Source organism: Athene cunicularia (assembly GCF_003259725.1).
Source record: "Athene cunicularia isolate RWA chromosome 3 unlocalized genomic scaffold, athCun1 chr3_part1, whole genome shotgun sequence".
Taxonomy (NCBI): domain Eukaryota; kingdom Metazoa; phylum Chordata; class Aves; order Strigiformes; family Strigidae; genus Athene; species Athene cunicularia.
Genome location: NW_020799097.1, coordinates 54,799,966 through 54,817,527, shown reverse-complemented (window position 1 = coordinate 54,817,527; position 17,562 = coordinate 54,799,966). Strand labels below are relative to the sequence as shown.

General features: G+C 38.8%; 1 protein-coding gene across 2 annotated transcripts in view; it reads left to right on the top strand.

The window, feature by feature from the left end:
* The window catches only part of MCM9 (minichromosome maintenance 9 homologous recombination repair factor), a 51,948-nt gene extending 36,110 nt beyond the window's left edge, over positions 1-15,838 (top strand). Inside the window, exons 7-12 of one of the 2 annotated variants that reach the window (XM_026845666.1) lie at positions 1,910-2,084; positions 3,906-4,108; positions 5,099-5,302; positions 6,589-6,671; positions 11,257-11,402; positions 13,625-15,838. In XM_026845666.1, the coding sequence (XP_026701467.1) occupies positions 1,910-2,084; positions 3,906-4,108; positions 5,099-5,302; positions 6,589-6,671; positions 11,257-11,402; positions 13,625-15,191 (2,378 nt within the window). In that variant the 3' untranslated portion in view covers positions 15,192-15,838. Of the gene's footprint in view, positions 1-1,909; positions 2,085-3,905; positions 4,109-5,098; positions 5,303-6,588; positions 6,672-9,228; positions 9,332-11,256; positions 11,403-13,624 lie in introns of those variants that run through there. The other variant, XM_026845667.1, reaches the window with a different exon arrangement.
* The last annotated feature ends 1,724 nt before the right edge of the window (positions 15,839-17,562 follow it).

Below are 17,562 nucleotides of genomic sequence, written 5' to 3'. Positions count from 1 at the left end.
GGGGAGCCGCGCCGGCCTGGTCAGCCCCGCGGCGCTGAGCGCTTGGCCAAAGGCAGCGTGTGAACGGGCAGCGCAGCGAGCGGGGAGCCTGGTGGGTGCCTGCCTGCCTCGCCGGACTGTGCCCTGAATAAAGGTGCTGCGCACCCCGTGTGTGCACAGGCCTCGGTTCTGTTGTGAATCCACCTCGCTGCTGCTGGAGAGGCCACCCACAGAGGGGCATGTGGAGGGGTGGGAGCGTCTCTTACACAGCTGGGCTGTCAAGAAGCTATTCCATTCCTGTATTTGTAAAGAAAGACTTAGGTAACAGATGGTGAAACAACACGTATCCCTGTGCAGCAGCAGGAAGCCCAGAGAGGAGGCCATCTTAGGCAGCTGCAAGAGGCCTGTAGAGGAGGCCATCTTGTGCGGCAGCAGGAGGACCATAGAGGAGGCCATCTTGTGGCTGCCACACACAAGGGATGTGGAGGAGTGACATAGCACTGTAACACCAGTCCTCAGGGCCTGTGGAGTGCAGCTTGTGTACCCTCCCTACAATAGAAGGTTCTGTGTGGAAATAAATACACAGCCAAGCTCTAGTAATGCCTGCAGGTTGTCCTTGAATGCAGTGAAATGATGCACAGCAGGAAGTCACATAGGAGCTATCTTCCCACCTGTGTGGAAAGGCCAAGCCCTGCTGGTGGGAGCAGAGTGCTGCCAGATCTGCAGTGGGCAAGAGCACAGTGCCTGGCCCTTGGCCTTCAGCAAATCTCCAAGCCCATGCAAGGATTGGAAAGTAGATGACACTTTATAAAATAACCTTTTAGAGGTTGTTTTGCTTTTTAACAATTCTGCTATGTAATCCACTGCCTGAGTTGTTCAGTGCGGAGTCCAGGAAACCACAAAAGACTGGACACAATGGAGGCGATTCCTCAAAACAAGCTAAAGTTATCAGGAAACATGTATTACCAGTAACTTTTTGCTGTCCATTTGGGAACAAATGGCTGCTGTGGTGGGCTGCACAGCAATGAGAAGGCCTCAGCAGTCCCTACTACCTGAATCAAGGGAAGTTGGGCAAGTTTTGCCATAGCATTCCAGGAGATTTTAGGCTGGTCGCAGCGTGTCAACTACTAGGATATTTTGAGCTAAACACTAGAATGAAAAAGGAGGGCTAAAGATGAGAAGAAGCAGGGAAATAGGGAATAGAAGGTCTGAAAGGAGCTGCACATGATCACGAGTGGCTATTTTCACAGTTGTGCAGTTTCAGACCTGCCATGCTCCCAGTGTTGAATCATATGTAGATTTGCTGGGAACTCTTCTTACACACAGACACACGCACACCCGCCCCATTTCATCCTTAGGCATCTTTGGATTTTCATTTTTACTTAATGCTTAGAGGAACCCAAAATCTCATAGAGAAATTTAATTGCCTTAGTTTAAGGTGAGAATTTGTCCTCACTTCCTGGAGCCAGGGGTTAAAAAACACTTGAAATATTTTTTTCCAAATTTTGTTTTTGCAGCTCCAAAATCTTTGAGTGTTTTAGGAGTTGATGGCGAGGAGGAGCTGAATAGGTCCATTTCACAATTTTGCAATCCTTCCATATGCCCTAAGTTTCAATTAGACCTGGCAGATTCAGTCTTCTTAACCTAATCTCTTTTGTTCAATTAACAAAATACTAAAACAAATCACTATTGAACATGGGAAGCTTAACAACAGAATCTGCTGCACGCATCCAGACTAACAGGCCAAACGCTAGTGGGATTTCTTACCAGTAGGTGTAAAGTGAGTTACATGGTAGAGGTAGGCAGTGGAGCTAACGTGCTGTTTTGCCTTCTGTCCGTGGCGTGAGCCACTGCGCCGAGTCCTTGTGCACTCTTCTTGTGCACTCTTGCATTTTAAGGAGAAGACCAACTGAAGTAATTGATTCTTCAGGTTTGACAGTGACTGCTGTGAAGGACTTTGGAGAGTGGAACTTGGAAGCTGGAGCACTGGTGCTTGCAGATGGAGGCCTTTGTTGCATTGATGAGTTCAATAGTATCAAAGAACATGACAGAACCAGTATCCATGAAGCAATGGAGCAACAAACCATCAGTGTTGCAAAGGCAGGGTAAGTAGCTTGTTAATATATGTGATAAAACAACGTAACATGTTTCTCTCAGACATTGGAGGGAGGTTTGCCATGCTGATTAAATATATCAGTTTTCTTTGTTGTACTCAATAGTTTTGTTCTCAGCAGTGTAAGTGAACGTTTCAAAGGACAGTGCAGTAGACCAGAGGTGGAAAGTGATCAGAATAAATACATACCCTCTTTACTCTTGGGTTTTTGATCTACCACTGTAGGCCAGGGCACTTTCCTAAGAAGAGTTGGTGTTTTTTTCTTGTCCTTTGCTGTGAGTGGTCATAATAATCACATGTGAAATGAAGAACTTTGTGTATTTTTTATTGGAACTCAGAAAGCAGGACTTCATTTCTCCAAAATGCAGCAATACTGTCCGGTAACAAAAGAAGACCAAGAGATTTTCAGGCTGCTGAATTTTATATGTTGAGCATGCATAAATATAAACTCCTGCTTACTTTAACTTCCTCGCTTTCTTTTTCAAAGTAATGTGTGTAAAATCTGCTCGCCACTTTGAGCTTGTATCTCGTTCTGTCAGTCATATGCAGCTCTTGTCCAGGCCCAAATAATTTCCTGGCTGGTATTTCTGAAATCTCTGGTGCTCAAAAGGCATCACCCTTTCCATATTCCTCCTTGTCACCTTCAGCTCAGCTCTTGCTCCAGTCACATCTTGGCTCCTGTAACTGTTCATGTCCTTTCTTCATTCCGAACATTTCTACTGAAGCTCTCTTTACCCTCAGTGGCAGAAAACGGGCAAGTAATGTTGCTCTCACCTGGGAGGTTACTAACCTGTGTCAGTAATGCAGCTGGGGACAAATATTTGGAATCAACATCATCCTATCTACTTAGTACAATAGCAACATATTTTAGCCAGGTTCCTTGTTGCAGTTGATTGGGTTTTGTAGACCCCAAAACACAGCTTGCTAACTTGCACATACAGTTTCAGTTGCTCACTTTTAAGAACTACATATAATGGGGATTTTTTGAGTAGTAACTTAGCACAGGGAGGTTAAGCACTTTGTTAATTTAAGGTCTTATTTTGGTGCATGGGAGATAAGGGTTTTTTCCCGTGGGATATAAGCTAATAGAAAAGCTGTGGTCCTTCCCCTCAGTTACAGAAGAACTTTGGACGTGAGGCAGCAGTTGCTCAGGAGCTGACTAGAAATAGCTCAGTGACAAACCAAAGTTAGAATACTTCTGCTGCTGCCTTAACCGAAAAGATTACATTTGGACTACTAGAATAAAAATAATCTCTCCCCACATCTAAAAACTCATGCCAGGATAGCATGGTTAAGACAGGAAAATGGTTATTTCCCTGGAGAAACAGTTGATATGGCTGCCATCATTGCTTGGTTGGGTTCATATTCATAATATGTTTCCACACAGGAATAAAACATACGTTTATATCACATTTTATTTTCCTTTCTTAAAATGTGAATTAAGCTAGAATGTTACTTTCCATCATAAAAAAAGTGTTTCTATACTGTGTAAATGAGCAAAGTAATATTTCTGAAAAGTTATGTTGGTTTTCACCATTTAAGGGCTTACTATATATAGAGCTTACTCATAGCAATATTACATCGTTACTTTTGGTATCATAGTCACCGTCTTTCTGTCTAGTTGCCATTCTCTGAGAAATGCTGTATATATCGTATATTTATATTATACAGTGTGTATATTGTTTAGCTCTTACGCTCTTTGAAGGTAAGACATGCTCTTTATAACATAAAAACGTGATAATTTTTAGCACTTTGGAATCACTTCCCCTACCCAATTTAATTCAGCCATAATGTTCACCATACTTTTCTCTAGCTTGGTGTGTAAGCTGAATACAAGGACAACTATCCTGGCAGCAACAAACCCCAAAGGCCATTATGACCCTAATGAGTCTTTGTCTGTCAACATAGCTCTTGGCAGTCCCCTGTTGAGCAGATTTGACCTGGTCTTAGTATTGTTAGATACAAAGAACGAGGAATGGGACCGCATCATTTCATCCTTCATCTTGCAAAACAAAGGTAAAAGTAGTCTTTTTAAATTATAAGGTGGTTTTTGGATTGTTTTTTGTTTGGGGTTGTTTTTTTATTTCCCCACATTTCAGTTCAGTTTGTTATTCTTGAGTCTTTATATTAATCAGTGTCTACAGTTTTGCTATAGTAATTTCCTGCAGTATGTTTGTTTTTCAAGTAGGAATAAGATAGAGATCACTAATTATTTAATAGGATTGAGTTGAGAATATACTTTTGCTCTGTGATCATTTACAAGAGATTTCAGCCCAGACTGATCAGTAAGTGGATAGTTTCCATTCTGCATCTTTACATTGCTTGATATGCATATCCTACACACTGTGCAGTAGTACGTGCTGTTAGGGGGAAACTTAATTCAGACAGAACAAATCTGAGCTGCATGTGCTGCAGGGCTCAAAGAACAAATGATAGCATTCCCTATGGGGAGGTCTGTGCTCTGGAATTAGGAAAGGCGGTGTGGTTTGATTTTAACCAGCCTCTCCTCCATCCACTTCAGGAACATGGCTTTGATCCCCCATAGGGAAGAAGTGATTGGAGGAAACTTCTTCAGCTAGCTTCCTTCCCTTCCCAAAATGTTTCCTTGCAAAAAATGTTCACAATATGTTAGGAAGCTTTTTTCTCCTACAAAGTAGGTAAAATGGCCAGAGTAGGTACATACATTCACGTAGCATTTTACATTTTAAGGAATACTAGAGCACTTTAGTACTAAGTGTACCATCTGGTGGGCAGTGAGTCTGTCAGCAGTTCTGTAGAAATTACTGGAGGCTTTACTGTGGATTTTGGTATGGGAGGGATTGGATGGTTTGTAAAATTCCACACTGGAATTGGACCAAGTCCTTGGACTACTATACAAACAACCCAGCATGCCCCCAAAATACAGTAATGTGTCTTTTATAGTCTCCTCTCTATTTAACAGGAATTCTTAGGAAAAAGCTTCATGCCAGTCGTTACAGAATCACTGACTCAGCATTTGTAATGCAGGTTGCCCAAGCAAATCAGAAAAGCTCTGGAGCATGGAAAAGATGAAAACCTACTTCTGCCTTATAAAAAGTATACAGCCAAAATTGTCCGATGAGAGTAACCTGATCCTTGTGCGCTACTATCAAATGCAGCGTCAGAGTGACTGCAGAAATGCTGCCCGAACTACCATTCGCTTATTAGAAAGTTTGATACGCCTTGCAGAAGGTAAGACCGTGGCAATTTTATTTTTAGGCTAACAATTAACCTTTATAAAATTAATAGATCAGGAGTGTAATTATAGCCAGTAAGCAGAGTAGCAGCTTTCCCATAGAGGTAGGGGTGGGTGATTCTTGTACTGTATTATCTTTCTAATCTAAAGAGACTTGGGGTTGGAGATTTGGGAAAGGGTGCTACATTTGGATTATCAGAATGAGTTTTAATTTGGCCGTTTTCACACCCATAGTAAAAACTAAAACCACTGGAAGAAATCACATTTGTGAGAAAAATCTCAGAAGTTATGTGTCTTTATGAAAAGCGATCTTGGGATTTACGTTACTTCACTTGAGCCCTGGGTTGCCATCCTACTCAGCCTGAGGAAGGGTGTCAAGTATTTGCTTCTAGCCTAAAATTAATATAACATCAAAAATAACACATTATTCTTTCCTTAGGTATCAGTAATCAAGTCTGTATTTTGCAGTATGACTTCAACATTTCCAACTCTGAGTTCAAATCATATCTCATTTGTAAGAACAAAACCAAAGAAGGCAGTAGGTCTCTGTCTTAACATGGTTTTGTTTTATAAAATGGCATATCAGATGTTTTCAGGATGAATTTAAAAGAATGTACAGTGGTTTGGCAGTCAGCAATGCAGTGTTTCCTGCATCAGATGCTTATATTTTGTTCTTCATTTTGGGGGAAAAAATATTTAAGTCAAAGACATTCCTAACTTTTATTTTATGCATATTTTATTTATAATGCAAAGAATTTATAAAAAATTATTTGCATTATAACCATTTACAAAATTCAGTTTTGTTTTGCTGACTTAAGAAGGGGAAGGAAGAAAAAATAAAGCTATTGTAGAGAAAAGTATTTTAAAGAATACTAAATTTGTGACATGGACCAGTTAGAGGAAATCAAGTCTTTTCAGACCTGTCACGAAAACTAGACTTTTTTACTTTATGGTGATGACACATACCTATATAGATAAGGATGTTTCGTATCACACTCTTTGTTGTGATACTCAGCACTTTACTTTTTTTTAACTCTAGCATTTTGAGCATCTTTACTCAAACTGTAACTGTAAACTGGAGGTCACATTACATTCTTTACTAGTAAAACAGTGTCTTCCAATTCCTGTTGAAATTGACACTAAAATCAAAGGGATTATATTCATTTGAAGTTAGGCCTATACACGAGTGTTTGAAGAGCTGAAGACATGTCCCTTCTAGTACAAAAAATTGCTTTTTTGATTTTGGTAACGCTTGCTTTCAATGCCCATTTATTTTTGATAGCTCATGCCCGGTTGATGTTTAGGGATACTGTGACACTGGAAGATGCTGTAACTGTGGTATCGGTGATGGAATCTTCTATGCAGGTAAGGTTTCTTGCAGCCATTGCTATTGCTGCAGTACCACATTTAAGAGACTGAGTTTATCATGTAGATATATGCTAGATCCCTTTGTCTCTTCGGAGAGAGTTCCATGGACTGATGGCAAGTAGGTCATCAGAGACCTTGACAAGTAATTTTTAGTCCATCTTGATTATTAAAATCCTTCAACAGAGATTATAGTGAAAAGTCTGCATTGGTGATAAAGGCTTGGTACCTTTTTTTTTATAAATTTTGCAGTCTAAGTGAAGTTTTGGCATACTATTGACTTTTGGTAATCTACATTTTAAAGACCTTTTGAGCCAGAAATTGTGTCTATATCACTGTGTTTAATAGCCTCTGATGTTTTTTTCTTCCATGATGTTATCTTGTCACTCATTAACTAGGTATGAGAGAACCAAAACATTTTTTGGAGCAAGTTTCAAACAGTCGCCAAGACCTACACTTTATTTTGCCATTAAATCATTTCAAAATATGTTGGTGGTGATACTAAAACTCAGAACTTCTAGAAGACTAATTTTACTCTGAGAAACCTTGGAAGTTCAGAACTTTGGTTGCACTGAAAATTGTGCATTCCGATTATGTGGATTTGTGTAATGTTTCTATGTAAAAAGGCATTGAAAAAATTTGTAAGGCTAGATTTCAGTTTACTGTAACACTATTAGGTTATCAAATGTAAAGAAAAAGCATTTAGAATTAAGAAAAGGAATGTGAATTTGATAGGGGCTTTTTTAAAAAGAAAATGTGGAAAATAATATATATACTATTCAGATACAATATTTTTAAGGAAAATAAATCTTCATGCTTTGAAGTAGAAAAAAAATGACCATAAGCAGATTATCCAAAGTTTTATGCATGGGGGTTTTAGCACATCTGAAATATTTGGGTTTGGCTCTGTCAGAGGTGGTGTGCTCCATTGCTTAGATGATTGGTCTAATCCAAAATGGCATTTCCTATGTTTCTGTATAGGTTGATAATTTTTAAACAAAACAATTTTATATAGCACCTGTTAGCTCAATGGACCTTAAAGACCTTTGCAGGAGTAGATATACTCCTTTTTCAGAGATAAAGCTCTTCAGGATAGATGCACAAAGTCACATATGGCAGGTAGGCACTTGTGATCTCCCTTGTTCTTTCAATGAGGGTTGAGACTAGTTGCAGTTTGTGCCACGGACAATCTACTGTACAGTGTTGCAAATGGAATTTGCCTCAAAACTACTACAGGGCCTGACCTTATTAAGTAGCAAAAGATTATTTTACTGTCTGCTGCAGTTCATCTTGCACTGTTTTGAAGAGCTCAGCTTTTAAATGACAGCACTGCATCGAAGTTAAAATAAGAAGCTATACTACTGTATCCAGTTGAAACAGCAGAAGATATCACATAAGTGTTCATTAACTGTAATTAAACCTGTAATTAACCACATGGGAATTTGATGGGACAATGGTTTCAAAGCAGTAAGGTTCTGGATGTAAGAAACTGAAATACTAATTTTTTTTTCATAACACATCAAAAAGTGAAATGTATGTATATAATAATGAATGTGTATTGTCATCTTTGTATCTCTACCTCATCAGCATGAATAAATGTAAAAAAATTGTTTTAACTGTGGGTCAGTTTTCATATTTATACAGCCCTGCCCTCAAGGGCTGCAGTTTGCATAACAAGCATCTGTCTAAAAAGAGTCAGTCAGAATTTTGCCTGAATTATGACTGCAGAAGACTACCTGGGAGTAGTTGGCATGCTCATCATATTTGCTTCACTCTTCACTTCTTATGAGCAAGTAGGACAATGTGTTCATTGTGTTTTTGCTAGGAATCTGCAAATTTGAGATCTGCTATTTAAGGCCAAATTTTACTTTTCTCCTGGAACGTATAAATGAATCACTGAAACAGTTTCTTTTTGAAGGAAGTGATTTATTTGTTTTGTTAAAAAAATAGAGGTAACAGTCAAAAGTTTATTTTCAGAAACTGATTCCTTCTCTAGAAAAAAAGATTATGTATAGATACATCCAGTGTTTCCTGCCTAATTGTCAGTCTGTAGAATGAGGTTGTAAATGGGGAACTACCATTGTCATTCTTGAAGGACTGACTGCTACGTTTCAGCTCATTAAACTCAGTCTTCAACACTGTCTTCTACAAACATTCATATTCTTGCCAGTATAAAATCAAACTCCACAGTTCTCAGGTCAGTGTTCAGATATTTTTTGTGAGCCCTCTTGGGAAAGACTGTCATATTTTCATCGCCAACCTTGTTCATTGGGGTTTTTTGTTTGTTTTGTCCTCTAATTCACCCTTGTTTTCTTTTTTCCTACTTTGTGAGCATATTCTAATCCCTACCCCCGACTGATCTTTGCCTTCATCTCCTCTTTGTTAACATTATCTCCCTCCTTCTCTTGGACATGTTTTCATCTTTGCTTTTTCCCTTTCCAATCCCTTTCCTTTTACTCCCTTTTTACATTTTGTCTTCCCATCCGTAGGCACTTTTGCACTCTTCCTTTCTGCTAACTTTCCCTGTAATACTTTCTTTTTTCTCTCTCTGTTCTAGATCTTCTGCCCTCAGTTCCACAGCATATGGATTTGTCATATGATTACCTTTCTCTACGCAGAATGATATCTCAGGGTCGCAGAGAGGCAGATATCTCAGAGATGTAAGCACCAGCACAGGAATGAAACTTCACAGATACCTTAAACTCAGTCCCATCCCACTTAGAATTTCACACACACGAAAGAACATTTAAAAGCAGCTCATTGTGATGGCTGAAAAGTCAGTGAGGGCAAGACATAATGATAGCCCTTGGGCATATATCTCGAGATATATAATCAGGTATTCCTTTTTTTCCCATTGGATACTTAGGTCACAGGTTGATAGTACTTAAGCCAAAAGCAACTACACTTTGTCAGTGTTTCGCTCAATATTTTGTTTATTACCTGCTGTTCTAAAGGTAGAATTCTCAATTTCTTCATGTGTTTTTCTGTGGAATTGATCTCTAGTGTGAGTATTTCAGAAATATCAATTCACTTCACGCAATCCTTGTGAAATGATGGGATGGTGCTACTCCTGTTCTATGATTTGGAGCTGAATTATGCATGATCCAGAAGAAATTGTCCACTGGAGCATACCCCATGAGAGATGGTTAGGGCTTCAGTTTCAGTGTAGTAGCACATTAAGTGTTTGAGCACATTTCCTGTTGACTGCAGTTTCCTTCTGTGCACACTCACATCAGGATCCCAGTTACAAATTTATTGCCTTTCAAAACCTTTGCTTAACTGGCTTATTCTAAATCACAAGAACTGGAACTTAAGTGTCAGAGATACAATCTAGTTCTCCTTGGCTGCTTTTAACTATCCTAACCAAGAGACTGGACTTCCTTTCTACAGTCCCTGCCTCATTAACTATGAACCTTCCAGTCCCTGAAACAAATATGGCAGAGAGGTTCTGCAGCAGCTTTTTCCATGACTACAGACTAATGCTTTTATGTGGAACAGATCTATCATGTTCCTGAAGTGATACGTGAACAAAAGCCCAATGATAACTTCAGTGAGATGCATTAATTGTTGCATGGACAGCCTTAGTTTAGGCACTGTGTAGTTTTAGAGGGCTTTAATTAGCCTCCAGAATGTTGGTTTCTTCAATGTGAAAAAATGCGTTTTTTTCTTAAATACAAAATTTTAAAATTTCAAAGTGGAAGAACCAGGAATTTACACAAATAAAAATGTATGGTCTGTGTGATGCCATATGTAGCAGTTTCTGGTTCTAGAGACTCTGTTGACTTTTGCTCTTGCTCTCATAATACTCGATATGCATCTTGTTCATTAGTTGTATCGAGCTTTATAGATTAGACAGAAGTGGTAAATGCTGGTTAATCTGTGGCAAAATAGAGGGTTTGTGGGTGTGAGGGTTTTTTTCAAAAGACCAATTAACTACAGAGCTATTCTAGATTATTTGTTGTGGAACAAATCACTTCGTGCAGATGCTCTGTTCCAAATAAAAACTACTTTATTTTCACAAGGCACAGCAAAATTGTTGCAGATTAAAATCACTTGCTCTCTGAAGTTGTTCCTGAACAGTTACTTACTCTTAAAGAGCCATTCAGAAATATTTTTGCCGGTCAATTTACCCTGTGTTAACAAGCCTTAATACCCAGGTCTTTCCACTTAAATAATTAGGCAGAGCTAATGAAAATTTTTAGCAGTTATAAAAGTTGCTCATGTAGGCAGAATTTTTACAAGGTATTTGGAAAACATTTTTAATCCTAATTTCCATTTTTAGTCATGATCTCAAGCCTTAGGTGGACTTTCCATTTTTTGTACAAATAAAAATAAACCAGTACGAGTACACTGCAGGCTTGATCATATAATTGCTTTATGTGTATGAGCATCTTTGCCTGTGTGAGCAGACCTAATAGGATTACTTGTGTGAATACAGTTACTCAGTAAATATTTGCTACCTTAAGCTTTCAAATATCTAAGGGAGAATTTTGTATAAAATGGTCTCTGCCGTTTAATTTTGCTGCTGAATAATAAAAATAGCTTCCTTTTTTTTTTTTTTTTTTTAATCTCATTGGTGATGTAGGGGGGTGCACTTCTTGGAGGCATCAATGCTTTACACACCTCGTTTCCAGAAAATCCAATGGTGCAGTACCGAACACAGTGTGAACTCATATTGGAGCGACTGGAACTGCAAGATCTTCTGCACAAAGAGCTACAGAGACTTGACAGGTTATAATATGCAAACTAACAAAATAATTCAATAGAGAAATATAATTGTTTGACAACAGTATCTGGGGAGGGTCTAAAAATAGAATCTAACATTGGGAAGGGACTTGTTTGTTAGAGGACATGGATAAGCAGGGAGATTGTTTTAAAGTAGCACTTTGAGATCATCACAAGATCATTTCTCCCTCTGGCTTATGGAATTTGCAAAGAATATAAGAACATTTTGATCCGCTCCCAATTCATATCTCAATTCTATGCTTAGATAAGTTTCAACAGACCTTCTTAGGGTCAAAGTGCCAGATTCTGTAGCTGAGCAAATAATTCAATATAACATTTTGTTACTTGCTTGGTAAAATACAGCAGATCTGCTTCATATTTTTTAAGCCTTCTTTTGTGTTGGGCTTGTCAGCATCCTTCCCTTTCTGTTAAAGGAAAACACAGGCCTGAATCAAAGTTCTGTTCTTTTGGGTGCTTTTTCTTTTTTTACACCCTGGAATTTTCACTGTCTCTTCTCTAGTTTTCAGCTCACTTCATTAATCTTTGGAAAGTCTATTTGCTGTTACTAGTATAAAACTTTTAATGTACTGAAGCTAAGAGGATGTACTGAAGCTAAGAGGCAAACACTAGGATAGGAAAGAAATAAAATGCAAAAAAAGTAACATTTGTTTCTTGAAATGAGGTTATGCGCTAAAGAAACTCATACTTTCTTACTGTTAAAGGAAGACAAAAGATTAATGTTATTGAAGCTAATTGAAACAGCCAGGAAAATACACTTTTTCCTATAAATATTTTTCAGACTTGTAACTCATAGTAAGGACATCTTAAATATTTGCCACAGAGGCAATAAAAGCAGATGAAAGTGGGATATCTCCAACAGACAGACAAAAGCTAGTTTTAAAACAGAGGTGTTCATAAGTGATCATAGAAATGTAGGATGGGATGGGAGATCAAATACAAAGACAGGATCAGGTCTGTGCTTGACCTTCCTGGCAGGAGCTTGTGTTATCTGCTCCAAAGGCCTTCTAATGAAGAGGATTTTCCATTGCCACTGGGTAGTCTGTTCCATTATTGCTCCATCCTAAAGCTCATAAAGGTTTTCCAAATACCCCACTGAATCCCCTATGCTGCAAATTAAGCTGATTTCTCCTTCCCCCTCTTAAGCAGCTTAGAGAATGCTAAATGAATGTCCTCTTTTAAACAACCTATTCTGTATTAGAAGACTTCTCCTGTGCATTCCCCTTAAACCATATTTCAATAACACAAACATGTCTTTCAGCCCTTCTTGATGAGTCATAATTTCTGCTATTTTCCATCAAAATTTTAAGAATAAGCATATTAGTAAATACTGATAATAATGATTCTAAAACATACATGTCAATATATGTGTTTTGTCTTCCATATATTAGAGAAACTGTTTATAATGCATAGGAATCATTTCACCTACACTAATGCAGTCACTTTTGGGAAATACAGCTGCTCTTCACTCATGGTTAGAATCACTATTTAGCAAAAAGTAGAATGCTATCATGTCCCTTGGACATTATATGTTTAGGTACAACAGACAGAATATCAACTATACTGAGATTGGAGGGAGCCCTCATTCTAGCACCTCTGTTGTTTTGGAGGGCCCTGGGAATATTAATAGCCACAGACAGGGATAATTAAGTTTTATAAGTGATCTGAGATGCTTTCACTCTATCATGTGGAGTTTTTGACATGTTGAGTCTGTATTGCTTGTGAGAGAAAACTACCAGCAACCACTATTCCAAGTAAAACCTAGATTTTCCATTCTGATAACTCATTTGAGACTTTGCCTTGCTCAGGATAAAATCTAATGAGGCTCCTGTTCTAGAAGATATACTTACAGAATATGTAATCCCTAAGGGACACTAGCAGTGGCTGTAAGTAATGCAAAGCTGTTTGGGTCTGGGTTTTTTTCTGTTTGGTTTCCCAAGAAGATGAAGTTTAGGTGGTTGCTTTCTCTGTCCATCTGCCTATCTTCTGTTGGGGACACTAAATTCTGCCACTTACTGTGGAAGGTGCTGATAGATCACAGACTGCAACGCCAATTTTCGTAGCTGTATGTGAAACTTAATAATGCACTTTTGTGACCTACATTGTTTGTAGCTTTTCACCATTCATACATATTAAGGATCACTAACGCAATAGAGAAAGAAAAAAAAAGAAAAAAAATTACTGTTGCTTAATTTTTTTTCATTCCATAGATTACAAAAGGAATATTCATGCCAGCTGCAGCCTGAAGAGACAAGTTTCAGAACTACTACAAGATGCTCCAACAAGGATACATTTGGGCAGTCAAAGCAAATGTCTCAGCCAGAACCTTCAAATCAACAAGAGACTAACTTCAGGCCACAGCAGCCTTTGCCCAAAGGCAACTGTGAAGGGGATATACATCTAGAACCCTTGTGCAACCCAGCACATGCTAATAACAAAAGTACAAAACACTTGATTAAAAATAGTAAAAGAAATGATGATGGCAGCCTGGCATGGTTTGACAGCCTGGAAGAGAGCAATGCTGATGCTGAAGAAACTTTTCAGAAAGTGTCTCCGGTGCCCAAGATATCGCCAAATAACTTGGCTTCAAAAACCCTGTGTAAAACATCCCGTTCTGAAGAGAGAAGTGCTTCAATACCAAGGAAGGGAAATGGAATGAGAGACTCACTAGCAACTGTGAATCTACATGCTCCTTTGGAACAGGACAAACTTTCCAAGATAAGCAGGAAAAGGACTGAAGAACGCAACTGTTTTTCTTCAGAAGCAAATATTCTAGACCCAGCATCACCAAGTGCTAGTGAGCAAGATTCAGTTATAACACAACGGATTTCTAAACGCTGTCAGAGACTGCACACAGAGAAATCACATGGATTCTTTACAAGTACACAGGACCCTGAGGCAAAGGCCCTTCCTTCAGTGTTACCTGCATCTGGTCTGTCAGATCTTTCAAGTGATGCAGATTCTGTGCTAGGGGAACGAGAGAATGGTGTATCTGTAGCTGCCAAAACTGCAACATCTTCCATGAGAAAACGAAGTAAAGGTCAAGTAGTGAAGGAAACAAAGGTAGTAAGTTCCCATGAGCCAGAAGTCCTTGACAGTGAAAGTCTTCCAGCAGCTAAACTAGCTAAATTTTCTTTCAGACCAAGGACAAAACTTGATCATTCTTCAGAGAAAAAAAATGAAGAATTTTCTCTTTTTCAGAGTAAAACTATTTTTAGGCCTGGAGAACAGCTCCAGGGAGAGCAGCTGCCAGAAGAATGCTGCCCCTCTGAGAACTGCAAGATGACATTAACTCGCTTAGGAAAAAATAGTTTGGAAAAACGATCAGTTGATAATAAAGGGAGAGAAGAGCAACAGAGTCAGGCCTTAGGGAAAGAGATCAGAGGAAGTGCAACAATATGCTCTGATGTCAGTTTTGATGCTGTGTCATCTCCACCCACTGAAAAGAAAAGGGAGGGAGAGAAGCTTGGTGGCCCAAGCACAGGGAAGGTGTGCTCCAGCACATTAGCCAAACTGTCAGCATTCTCTTTTGCATCATGTCCTGAGTCAAAATTGGAAACTTCACCTACCATTACGATTGACACCATCAAGGAGAGCCATAGGCCACTGCTGAAGGTGCATGTGAGCAATCCTAGCAGAAGGAAGAGCTTTGCGTTGGGAGACACTAGTAAAGCTGGTGTGGTCACACAGAAATCTCTCTTCTCAATAGCAGAGCTAGATGATGCTACATTAGATTTTGATTGGGATGAAGAGGTTAGGAAAAATCCAAGAATGTAACATGTATCCTCCAAATTACTTAACATGCAGTTCTTCTGAAACTCCATCCTTCTATCAATTGTATCTATATTTTACAAAGCATTTAAAAACAATCATTCTGGAACTCTGTTGATACCAATGAACATACTTTCTTTAAGGGCCATATACTTCACATAAACTAAGGGCTGCATATAATGTAGGCCTGATGTGGCTTTTAGTTTTCTAAACTCTCCTCAAGACTACTTATATCAATTGGCTCTTTTGATTGACCTGATGTAACTTGGAGACTTGTACGGTTATGTTCATATATCCAGAGTATAGTGAATCTTGCAGGAGAGCAGGCTTAATTGACTGTTATCCTTTATTTCATTTAATGGTTAGAACTGCATGTGATTCAGATTGTCCTTCCAAATGACTATGCCAATTCAGAAAAATGATGATGCTAAAGCTCTGTCATTATATTTTGTTCATTTATATATGCTGTTTGTCTCAGCATATTTAGCAATATTGTGATTTATCATCATGCTATGGTAAGTATTTCTGTATGATCAGTATCATAACAGTTTTGCTGCATCTCTACTGTGCTTCTTGTCACAATGCGGATGTTGAAGACATGGATCAAGAGCTTTTTGTTTCTTTCTTTTTTAAATTCAATTTTAAATACATTGGTGCAGGTACCTGTATCTGTATTCTGGGTCATTTTATCAAAACCCAACTCTGTAATAAACATGCGTTTCTCCACTGCAGAGAGAACAAATTTCAGGTGATTGAATGAGAGTCCTCAGTAACCAGGGTAACTTTAATGCAGGCATTAAGCCCTGGCATATAAGCTACACTTCAAACCTAGCAACATGGTGAAGAGCTATCCTAGTGTAGCTTGGTTCTGACTCAGATAATGTTTACTTGACTATTTTAATTGTGACTACTGCATCTGATACGCAGTTCATCTTCTGTAGCATCCTGCATCCTATGTCATTCATTTGTCTAATGGGAAGTTAATCTACTAATGGATTACATGTTTACAGAGAAAGGTAAGCCTTAAATTTCTTTCTGTGGCTTGCCTGGTGTGTTTCTTCTGTATTTGAATTCTCCACAGAATACTCTTGTTATTACCTGCAAGATAAACAGAGAATGGAGTGGTTGCTTACAGTAGTGTAAATCCTTAGAGAGGCTTGCTAGCACAAAGAAGATATGATTCTTGATTTGCTTAAATTTAGAGGTAGCTCCCTTGAAACCAGGTGAGTTAAAATACTGCAGGCTTTCAGAGAATGAGGGAGTGTGAGGCCCTAGTACTTCGGTGTGCTGCAGTGAAATCATGAGAATAGTAATTATAGTAGTTGGCTTACTGTTAAGAGTTTGGGAAAGACAGAAACATTTCTGTCCAGACTGATTGTGTGGTAGTTCCTTCACTGGAAACACAACATCAATCAAAAGAAGTGGAGTTTATCCACCTGCCTTCCAGAGCACAGAGCCACCCCTTCCTGTTCCTTCTTACAAAGACCTACACCAGGGTGAGGATGATCTCCACTCATGATCTTACTGCCCATGAAAATCAGAGGTTTCCTACAGGATGTTGTGTCTACACTGAAACTGGAGAAGGGTCAATTATCCTGGAGCTATAACATTTAAGATGGTCTTCCTAATTCAATTTTCATAGGTCAGCTAAAGGTGTAGTTTTTCATCACCATTGGAACTGCATCAGCCCCTTGCATGGTGGTCTCATTTACCATCAAAAATACTCCATGCTAGCTGTTTGGTTTGATGGATATTACTAGCTAGCCAGTGCAAAGCCAGAACATAGCTACTAGATCCCCACAGTCAATCATTACAAGCTTTTTTTCCCATGCAAAATGATTAAAAAATTAGTTGAGAAGTTTGATCCACCTATGCTGGAAGTGTTGTTTTATTCATCACTTCACTATAGATGATAGCTGTGGCCTCATCTAATGTAATTTGCTATGTAAAGGTATATGACGAACTGCTCCCAAGACCTGCAGGACTGTTTCCTAAATACTCTTTTGTGGGAGGCTGGTTGACTTTCTTCCCTCTGCCCGTGGAAATTGGAACTCTCTTGAGATCAGTGGAGTCATAGTGGCACAAAATTGAGGTGAAACACAATCTCTCAATTTCCTTCATATTCTCCATGCTTATGCTATGTTTGAGAAGGTTCTGTTTTTTATGTTCTGCTTGTTTCAAAGTTGTTGCACTATAAGATCTCCCTGGGAGTCAGGAAAACTACACAGGGAAGCAAATCAGCCATGTTTCAGGAAAGCTGCAATGCCAAGTAATGGAAACAGCTATCTTCCTTGCTAAGGAAACACGCAAAGTCTCACGAAGCAAGGGAATTCCCAGTTAGCAACAACTGTGAGCACCAGTCACTCACATCCCTGTG